Here is an 8,986-nt window from a genome sequence, read left to right on the forward strand (position 1 = left end):
ATTTAGACTTCCAAAATTTTTGAGTTATGAAAGTAAGAAATTAAATTCAAAATGGAAGTTCTGTTTAAGTTATTCGGGTTGGTGTAGCATCTGGTACCCGAATCTGGCAATCAGGTCGGGTATAGGTGTTACACAAATTGTGCACTTAGCAATAGGGCTCAATGGTGTAATCATGATTTAAAACAATAATCAATTATAAGAAATTTAATCAAATTCATTTAATTTAAAATTCGAGTACTATCTAAATCATGTTTGCATTTCTTGTCTCATGTATTTAATATATCATGCTTTGTGCTTATTACCATGTCATATACCAACATTTGATTCACCTATCATTATATCTCAATCATATGTAAATCACGAATCTATTTATTCATTTTATTACTGTATCGGCCCTCAGGGCTTATAATAATCCGGTTGCATGGTCTTTCACATGCTATCTTTCATCGCTTTATCATTAATGTACATTTTCACAATTCACCTTTAACAATCAATATCCAATGTTAATAAGCAAAGTACATGTTTTATAATCCTTATTAACTGGACACAAGCTCAAGACGGATACACGGATTATCCAACCATCACACCAATATATCTGAAACTCAGTGTCTCATTGTTACGTTCGAAGTAAAATCTCATACACTAGTCCCATGGCATCCCAATTGTACCCAACATTATTCGAGACCTTTAATAGGATAATCATCATCTCAACATATATATGTATTTTACATATAGCAACCATCATATAGCAAGTTCATATCAATCAAACCATTTACATATCAATACATAACATTGGTTAACACATCACATATCTTTAATTTAATCTTAATCATAACATGAATAATTATCAAATCAATAGACAAGTATCAACGTTACCTTAATTAAACCATATTTAAAACGAACCACATACATATTGAATTCAAAGTCATGAAAGCACAAATTAAAATAGGCTACTCATCTACAACCTTCGCCTTTCCTTTATCTATAGATGACTTACGTTGTCTTTAGCTATGTACGATAAATTCGATAATAGAAATAATATTAATTTCAAACAAACACATGAAAAAAAACACAATAATTTAACATAATTTGTATTTTATTCATTTTAGTCTCTATATTCGAAATAATCATATCTTTTGATATTTAGCATTGAATCAAGATCTTATATGTAATCACTATGAACCTCATACTTTTAATCTATAACATAATTTCTTAACAACGTTCAAATCATTCAATTTAATTCCTAATATTATAAATCAACCATAGCTTAAATGGATTTCTAATAAATTTCAACACTTTTCTACACCTTTTAACTTAATCCTAACGTACTCAAAAATCATACTTCAAATCTCATCAAAATCAAACTTAATTTTATCAATATCCATTAATGGTAATTAGATTAAAATTCAACAATTAGAGAATCTAATACATGGGCATGAATATTATTAGTTAATATAATAAATTTAAAAAGCTTTTCATAACTTTAATGAGAATTTTTTGATCGCCAACAATTCTTCAAAACTTTATACGGAATTGGTTTGGGACCCAAAACTTTGATTTTTTTTTTAGGTATTTAAATAATTTAATTTTTGTTTTTTGAAGATGGGAAGAATCGGATTCAGTGTAAAGTGGGAGAATTAGATTCTTCAATCTGTACCGTCGGAAGTTAGTTTGATTGAACTGATTTTAGCTCCCATTAGTCTCTTCAATTGATGGAATCGACCTGAAAACACCAAAAATGGGTCTGATGGAAGCAGTCAATTACTGGTAACATTTAAGTTTTAGAACTGATTTGATTAATGAGCAGGGGTTATCGAAATTGGGAAAAGAAATGAAAATCGGTTGATTGAAACAATTTTGGCTGACAAAAAGAAAGATTGTTCTATTTTGTTTATTAATATTTTTTATATTATTAAGGGAAAAAAGTTCTTGAGCTGCAAGGATTGAACCAAACATCACAATCACCTTGAATGTGAAAGAGATGATAACATCAGGTTTTACCTGTAAATGTGAACCTGAAAGGGTATCAAAACAAAACAAACCAGCTGTCTTTGAATTTTCTGAAGATAGTTGTAGGAGGGACCGACTGATTTCAACACCTTTACCGACTACATATTGAAAACGTTAAAATTCGATTTTTTTAAAGATAAATGCCTTTCGTTTTATGTCTGCAACACCCTTTTTATGTTCTTCTTTTATTCCTTCCACTGCATTTAACAATTCAATTTAATCCTTTTTAATTTTGGATTTGGTCTTCATAATTTTTTTAATTTTATTTCAGCCTCTAGTTTAGTTTGGTTCCCTGTGGGTTGCTTTCATTCCCATCTTACAGCTTGTTGATTGATTCCCGTTTTTGAGTTGCTCCAGCCCACTCAATTTTATTATTTAAAAATTAATAATATGTTTTTATAATTCAATTCCAACCAAATTAACAGCTAACTGCTAGCATCTTGACCGTCTGTATTCTTTTTCTAGCAAAGCATGTCTGACCCACACATTACCCCTACAATATTTATTGAACAACTGCTCTAAATTTGGTTTATTTAATGAAGTAGTTATATTCCTGACCGGATGAAAGAAATAAATATAGTCAAATAAAAGCTGTGAGTAAGATCAAGATTAAAAAAAATGGCGATAATGTCAATCAATATAAGAAAGGGTGAAAGCAGGGCATGGGAACAAAACTTGGTGCTGACCAATCACCATGCAAAATGAGGTTAGTTGCCCTGTTTATTAAATGGGTTTTCTTAAACTGGTCTGTGTCTTGGGATTGTGTTTTTATTTATTAATAACTCATCACTCAACAAAATGAAAATCCTAAAGCATGAGTTATAAAATAGTTCCACTGGTTTGACTTGTAGGAAAAATTTTGGAGCAGCTACACCAAAATAAAACATGCATTCACAGCAATATGAAGCTAATTGCTCTTTCTTTCTCAAACTTTCATGTACAAAGTAATAAATAATAATACGAAAGGGTTGAAGAGTCTGATGGGAGATATGTTGTGCAAAGTTGAGTATATTGTACACATCGAGTGTGATAATGAAAATGCTCTTAAACTTGCTTCCAATTCTACCTTTTATGTTCTTAGTGTTTATTTATTTTTTTAATTTAATATCTTAAATATTATATATATATTAATATTTATTAAACGAAAAAATTTATATGAAATCTATTAATAAAATAAGGATTTAATGATGAAAATGCTAATTGTCCAAATATATAGAGAAGAGTAAAAATGGTTTAATTTAATTTATTGTAAGTGGAAGATTTGATTTTCCACAGCTGCCGTGTAAAACTATGACTGTATTGTCACACGGTATTAAATATCGACTTCGGTGAATACAGAAACAAGCAAACAACGTTGATTGGTTTGTCCGAGAGACCAAACTGACCCATTGTGACGCCGTGACGTTTTCATTTTGCGGGTTGCGGTGCGGCATCCTATTTACAAGCTTTCGTTTTTCTTTTTTTTTTTTCTTGTTCTGGGTATTTTACTATTATGGTCTGGAATGGTTTTGATAGACTCCCTCTTTTCTTCGGTTCTCCATCCCTTAATAAAAACAGTAGTAGCAGAAGAATAGAAAAAACGTTTTTTTCTTTCTCTTGTTTTATTAGATCCTAGGTTCTTCTTCTGTGTTGTCTCAGGTATGGCTTAAACTTTAGTTTTCTGTTGGAATTTTAGACGGTATTGTTTCTTTTTTCTACATGGAGAGGGGGGGGGGTTCTATGTCTGTGGATTCTTATTAGAGATTAGATAGAAAACGTGCTTTTGTGCTGAATTATGGTTTGTATTTAGGTTGTTAGTTTAGGCTGTAAATTATGGGTTCAGAGGTCAATTCCATAAACGATTTCAAGTTCCACAATGGGTTTAGCATGTCTTATTCAAATGGATACCCTAAATCCGAGATTTCTAATGGGATTATATCAAATGACCCATCTTTAGATTTAAGCTCTGTAGGTGCCCCATTTTTACCTTCTCTTGGTTTGAATAATTCTAGCACTTATGCTTCATTTTTTAGCACAGACAAAGAGGGAGATTCTTCATCTCCTTCTGATGACGGTGACTTCTCCGACACTGTTCTCAAATACATAAGCCAGGTGCTTTTGGAAGAGGACATGGAAGAGAAGCCCTGTCTGTTCCATGATTCGTTGGCACTTCAAGCTGCCGAAAAATCGCTTTATGAAGTTCTTGGTGAGAGCTATCCTCCTCGCAATCGAGCCCCTCTTTGTAGTGGCCATAGTGTTGAGAGCAGCCCTGATGACTGTTCTTTCCGTACGTCCGGTGATCATAGCACTTATGCTGGTTCTAGTTCCAATACTAGCAAGTCTATTGATTCTCGGTGGAATGGTGATTTGGGGGAAAACAATGACAAGCCGTCTTTATTCGAAGCAAGTGTTCCTGATAACTTTGTTTTTCAGTCTTCTGTGAATTCCTTTTCACAGTCTTCAGCTAGTTTTCAAAAAGGTACTGCTAATAATGGGAAAGGGTTGGTGGGATCTAATTCGAATGAGCTTGCTATTCCAAATTATTTTAGTGAGAGTGAATTGGCATTGCACTTCAAGAAGGGGGTTGAGGAAGCTAGTAAGTTCCTACCCAAAGGTAATCAGCTGACTTTCGATTTCAAGAGCAATGCATGGACTGCAGAGTTGAATCAGAAGGCTCCAGTGACGGTAGTCGAAATGGAGAGTGACTGGAAGGAGTATTCACCACATCGGTTGACAGGAAAGAAGAATCATGATCGAGAAGATGAAGATTTTGAAGAAGGGAGGAATAACAAACAGTCAGCGGTTTCTGGGGATGAAAGTGAGCTGTCTGACATGTTTGATAAGGTGCTCATTTGTGCTGGAAGAAATGAAAAATCTCCTGCTTGTGGTGCTGATGAAACTCCACGCAATGGACCAAGCAAATTGCAGCCAAAGGAGCAAATAAATGGATCCGGGAAGGCTCGTGGCAAGAAACAGGGTAAGAAGAAAGAAGTAGTGGATTTGAGGACTCTCCTGATTTTATGTGCACAAGCAGTCTCAGGAGATGATGGTGCGACTGCTAAGGAACTGATAAAGCAGATTAGGCAGCATTCTTCACCCACTGGTGATGGCTCTCAGAGATTAGCTCAGTGCTTTGTCGATGCCCTTGAAGCACGCTTAGCTGGGACTGGAACTCATATTTATTCCTCTCTGGCTGTGAAAAGAACTTCAGCTGCTGATATGTTGAAAGCTTACCAAGTTTATTTATCTGCCTGCCCTTTCATGAAGATGGCAATATTTTTCGCAAACAACACTATTTTTAAGGTAGCAGAGAAAGCAACGACACTCCATGTGATAGACTTTGGTATTTTTTATGGTTTTCAGTGGCCAGCTCTAATCCACTGCCTTGCAAACAGACCTGGTGGTCCTCCAAAATTACGAATTACGGGAATAGAGTTTCCCAGGCCTGGCTTCAGGCCTGCTGAGGCTGTCCAAGAGACCGGCCATCGCTTGGCAAGGTATTGTGAGCGTTATAATGTTCCATTTGAGTTCAATGCTGTTGCACAGAAATGGGAGACAATCCAAACTGAAGACCTCAAGATTAATTCCAATGATGTTATTGCTGTGAATTGCCTGTTTCGATTTAAGAACCTACTAGATGAGACAGTAGTGTTGAACAGTCCAAGGGATATCGTTCTAAACTTGATCCGGAAGATAAATCCTGATATTTTCGTTCATAGCATTGTTAATGGGTCCTACAACGCCCCTTTTTTTGTGACACGGTTCCGGGAGGCACTCTTCCATTTCTCTGCACTATTTGACATGTCCGAGACAAATATCTCTCAAGAAGATAACTTGAGGTCCATGCTCGAGCAAAAGTTTTACGGGCAAGAAATAATGAATATTGTAGCATGCGAAGGCACAGAAAGAGTAGAAAGACCGGAGGCATACAAACAATGGCAGGTTCGTAGTGTGAGGGCTGGATTTACACAGCTTCCATTAGACCCTGAACTCATGAAGAAAGTTAGAGGAAAGGTGAAGGAGTGCTACCACAGTGATTTTATGGTGGACGTGGATGGGCGGTGGATGTTGCAGGGATGGAAGGGTCGGATTATCTACGCGTCTTCTGCTTGGGTACCCGCATCTTATCCAGTTTAAAAGGCAAGCTATAACGAGAGCATCGTTCAAGCCAGGTATTGACATCAATCTTTAGGATGACCTATCAGAAAATTTTGTTTTTACCTCAGAATGAAGTAGCAGTGGCTTGTATTGATTACATTTAATGCTCCTTAACATGATGGTGTAACATGCTACATAGCTTTTGTAGATTGTGCCTTCGGCTCATTTGACCTACTCTTGTACTCTAATCTAGTTAGTGCAGTGCCACTTCATAGATTATGCAAGGACTACTGGTTTATCCATAATCCATGGCCTTGCTTCGTACAGCATTGAATACGTGCCAAATGGCTAACTTTTTTCTAGAACATCATAATCGAAAAGAAACAAACAGGGCGGTGGGGGTTCATTAATTTACATAAATATGAGGTTAAGCAAAGTCCAATACAGCTTTGACAAACCGCAGGGCAGGTGGTATCTTCTCCTTAATGTTGACAAAGGCAAAGTTAAATCAATCCATAGACTATGTTTCTTTCAATAACAAAGGCTTAGCTAATTTCTTGGGTTTTTTTATTTTATTTTTTTATTTACCAAATTTCACTATCAATACGCCACTAAGGTTAATTTATGTCACAATTTCTGCTGTAAGCAAAGACAACTAACCCAAAAACAAATACTAATTGAATAGATAATATAACCATGTTAATACCCAATTTGTATGTAAGTTTGTATGATTTGACACCTTGAATACCAAACACTATTGCTAATCATGAATTATTTTGAAGTGCATGGAATGTTCAATGTACCAGGCGATATGGGGTGATTGGCATATAATTTAATGCAATATTTTATGTACTAATCAACCAAAGGTAGCATCTTTCCATAGTCACTATAATAATTGGTTACTAAAGCAAACAAAATGAATTTAATTTGATGAGTGAGGATTATTTTAAAGCTTACCACCCATTTTTAAAGCTTAGCGCTCTCATTGAAATATTAAATTATATAAAAGGGTAAATTTGTCTAAAAAGTATTTAGTTAGTATTTGACTTTTTTTTTTACTTAGTTGGTACTTAAATTTGTATTTCGTCACATACATTGCTCCAATTTGTTAACAACATTAATTTTTTAAGGGTTAACATGTAGTTTGCCCTCTAAACTTGTCCAAAAGTATTTAGTTCGCACATGAACTTGTCTAAAAAATTATACTTTTTTTTAAATTCATTGCTATTTTTTTAAAAGTTTTTAATTTTTTTTAATTTATGTCCGTCATGTGTCATTCTAAGAGGGTACCACATGTAAGTATAGGATTGACCATCAATGTCATATCAGCACAAACTAACGGTGCTAGAATAGAGGTACCAACCTAGGTAACGGAATACAAGTTTAGGTATCAACTAGGTACAAAAGAAAATTCAGATATCAATTAGGTATTTTTGGACAAGTTCAGGGGTAATTACATATTAACCCTCAACTGCGCGCACTGGAGTTGATAATCAACATAAAAAAAATCAATAATAGGGCGATATATTGCAAGTGTGACAGATCGAGTTGTAATATTTTTAGTGATACAATAGAACACTGGAATATTCCAAGAATCGAACCCAAGAGAGTTCGAGGACAAAGTGATTCCTAATTGACAAGTATGCAACAAAGAAGTCTAGCTAACTACTCATTAAGTTCTATATTACGACAATTCATTATCAGGGTTAATTAAGCTAAGTACCTACTTAACAGTAAGGAGGACCAAATTGTAAAACAAAAAAATTTAAACAATTAACAATTCAAAAAAAAGTGGTCGGTTGACTTCCATATTGTTGATTAGTCTTTGGATTAGGGATCTAAAAAGTTTAAACTTCTAATCAGCTCAATTTTACCAAATTAGACTATTTAGTTTGGTTTATCTCTCAACCTCACCAAACTAACTCAGTATAAACGAATTGATGCTTAATAAGATCTCCTCTCGATCTCACCCATCTATATGTCCCCTTAGAGGCATCAATTCTAAGTTTTGAAAGTTATTCAATGTAGTCTAGTTTTTACAATTTAATCTTTATACCAAAAACTAACCAAACCATTAACCAGCCACCATAAACTTAGTCACCTAACATCATTTCCATACAAAAAATAGTCCAATAAACAATCAAAGCATACATTAGATTAAGCACAAAAGTAGGGTTTAAAAAGCTTAGTGATTTCTTGATGGTTGCTTAGAAGAGACAATGTTGACAACAGTGGAGGTCACAAATACTATCAAAGAACATGTTTTTAACTATAAAAAAGAAATAGAGCTGAGCTATATTAAATTTTATGGATTAAAATGATAATACAAAGAAGGTTTGAGTACTAAACAACAATTAAGACAAAACTACAATAAAACTAACAAACTACCAACTAACACAACTAAAAACCAGAAAAGTTTAGAACTAAACCCTAAAAATATGAAGAAGAAGACAATTAAAAAGCTAAAAAGATGAAAGAAAAGTAAAACTAAACAACCTCTTAGTTCTCAGCCAAAAGTAACTTTTAACTTCTTATTACAAGCTAATATTTTGAACCAAAATGCCTTTGGATGTATTTTGATTGGTGTTGGTGCTAGACAAAAACTACCTTTGCAGTCAATTTTGCTCCTCGTTATGTAGCGACATCGTGATACGCAGGCTCTAGTGTTGCAATACCCAAGACAATATTGAAATTGAAAGTTTTGGGGGTCTCGATGTCGTGATACCCACTCTTGGCATCGCAATATCACTATAGTTAGTCTCAATTTTCTTCACTTCAGCATTGTCAAGGGTATCACGGCTTTCATGCCTCAGTGTCGTGATACCCCCTCTAAATGATGATTTCTTCAAGTTTGGGCCCTTATCGACTTTCTACACCATTCAATCATATTGTTGGGTCT

At 34.5% G+C, this 8,986-nt stretch overlaps 1 protein-coding gene across 2 annotated transcripts; it reads left to right on the top strand.

The window, feature by feature from the left end:
- Positions 1-2,541: 2,541 nt before the first annotated feature.
- On the top strand, positions 2,542-6,392 carry LOC107956634 (scarecrow-like protein 14). Of its 2 annotated transcripts, none has more exons than XM_041097536.1 (2): positions 2,542-2,716; positions 2,862-6,392. In XM_041097536.1, exon 2 carries the CDS (start codon positions 3,823-3,825, stop codon positions 6,124-6,126), a length of 2,304 nt encoding a protein of 767 aa, XP_040953470.1. In that variant the 5' UTR covers positions 2,542-2,716; positions 2,862-3,822; the 3' UTR covers positions 6,127-6,392. The 2 variants fall into 2 exon arrangements, with proteins under 2 accessions (XP_040953470.1, XP_040953471.1); XM_041097537.1 differs by lacking the exon at positions 2,542-2,716 and having other exon boundaries at positions 3,312-3,434; positions 4,028-6,392.
- Positions 6,393-8,986: the final 2,594 nt, after the last annotated feature.

Source organism: Gossypium hirsutum, chromosome D07 (genome assembly GCF_007990345.1).
Source record: "Gossypium hirsutum isolate 1008001.06 chromosome D07, Gossypium_hirsutum_v2.1, whole genome shotgun sequence".
In the NCBI taxonomy this organism is placed as follows: Eukaryota; Viridiplantae; Streptophyta; class Magnoliopsida; order Malvales; family Malvaceae; genus Gossypium; species Gossypium hirsutum.

Bases quoted from the DNA above. Each gene is read 5' to 3' on its own strand.
- LOC107956634 (XM_041097536.1), top strand. From the start codon at position 3,823: ATGGGTTCAGAGGTCAATTCCATAAACGATTTCAAGTTCCACAATGGG.